This window comes from Amphimedon queenslandica, unplaced genomic scaffold, assembly GCF_000090795.2.
Source record: "Amphimedon queenslandica unplaced genomic scaffold, v1.1 AMPQUscaffold_12225, whole genome shotgun sequence".
NCBI classification, from domain to species: domain Eukaryota; kingdom Metazoa; phylum Porifera; class Demospongiae; order Haplosclerida; family Niphatidae; genus Amphimedon; species Amphimedon queenslandica.
The window spans coordinates 15359-16912 of record NW_003547536.1 but is presented as its reverse complement, the minus strand read 5'-3'; the positions used below and the strand labels follow the sequence as shown (position 1 = coordinate 16912).

At 41.2% G+C, this 1554-nt stretch overlaps 1 protein-coding gene across 1 annotated transcript in view; it reads left to right on the top strand.

The window, feature by feature from the left end:
* The first annotated feature begins 314 nt into the window (after window positions 1-314).
* The window catches only part of LOC109588224 (uncharacterized), an 8414-nt gene continuing 7174 nt past the window's right edge, over window positions 315-1554 (top strand). The window contains exons 1-2 of the mRNA XM_020004403.1: window positions 315-449; window positions 497-559. Of these exons, the coding sequence (XP_019859962.1) occupies window positions 410-449; window positions 497-559 (103 nt within the window). The 5' untranslated portion in view covers window positions 315-409. The remainder of the gene's footprint in view (window positions 450-496; window positions 560-1554) is intronic.

The following is a 1554-nucleotide window of genomic DNA, read 5'->3' as shown; positions in this document are numbered from 1 at the left end:
GCCCACACGGGCCTAGGCGCGCCCGGGCATCAAAGCTCTGTAATGAGATTCATTAGATGCAATGTAAACAATTTCTTGCCCAAAGTTTAGATAAAGCTAACCACAAGCCTCACCAGAGTACTAACAAGTACATACAGGTGTATAAGGAATTAGCAAGCATTTTCAAGTAAAATACCCAAAGAAAAAGTATTATAATTAAAAAGCATCTATGGAAAAAGCTAAAAACAGGACACACCCACATCCGGGCCCGGGCATCAGCTTAGTTCCAGCTCCGCCACTGCTGTAAACTGCCATTAATTGCTGAAAGCTAAGCCTTGAGCTCTTGTTATCAGCTGCTGCAGTTTAAAGACAGAGGCAGGTTATTCTCTCTATCTTTGTATCCTCAGCTCAAGCCCTTCCCTTGTGTTTCATGATGGCCGAACCTTTGCTGAAAGATCAGGATGATGAGAGTAAGCTGCTGTTTCTAAAAATAGTAGCAATATATTTATATTTATAGATTTCGAATCAGCTGGTTTCTTCATTGAAAGATCCACCGATTTATCAAAATTATCAGATAAAAGTAAGTAATGGAAATACATGTACATGTACAATATGTAAATGCATTGTTAGTTACGCCAAGAGTAAATAATACCTAAAGAGAGTATCCAACAGCCCTATTGAGGCCTGCTGCAAGTGTGTGGATTCCTAGGAAGTCACGTTATGCATACTTTACTTCAGTTGTTTTCAATCAATGTTTCTACCATGCCTAGTTGCAATTGACAAATCAGATTGCTTGATTTTAGGTTCATAAATAACTTATTTACCACTAGGAGGTTTGATAAGTAATTTCCCTGGTAATAGGAGGTTAATAAGTTTGTCCGGGAGGTTAATAAGTTTGCCCGGGAGGTTAATAAGTTTGCCCAGGAAATTACTTATTAACCTCCTGCTAAAAATAGGCATGCATGCAATGCTGTTGCTAAGTGTTGCTAAGTAAACTAGTTGTTTATTTTAGTACATGGTAGAAGTTGGTTATACAACTCTGCAGAGGCGTATTTAGGGGGGGGGCTGAGGGGGCTTGAGCACTCCCCTCAGGGCTGGACTCAGAAAAAATTACTGAAGTCCTGGACTCTTGCATCACTACCAAGCCTCTTAACAAAGTTATCTAGCCCCCTGATCATGATTTCAGCAGTTTCCAGTGCTTTAAGGAGCAATCAGAAGTACTCGGAAATGATCTTGGCCCCACCCATAATTATTAACGAAAATGCAGGAAAAGGCTGTTTTACCGCCATAAAAGTGGGTGTGGCCATAATCACGGCACGCTTCGCGCGCCCTTAGCACCCCCTTTTCCCAATTCTTAGATATGCCCCTGTTCTGTGTCGGTATCTATGGCCTTATCATACCTCGGGCCTATGGCCCTCAGTATGATAAATGCCATAGATACCTCACCTCGTTGTATAACCTATACCAAGAGTAGATAATAATAGAAGAGAGTGTCCTACTGTGATATACCCCCTGCTTCATCACGGCGTAGAATTGAAGAGTCACATTCAGGATATTTTCAGTATTCTTGAGTAG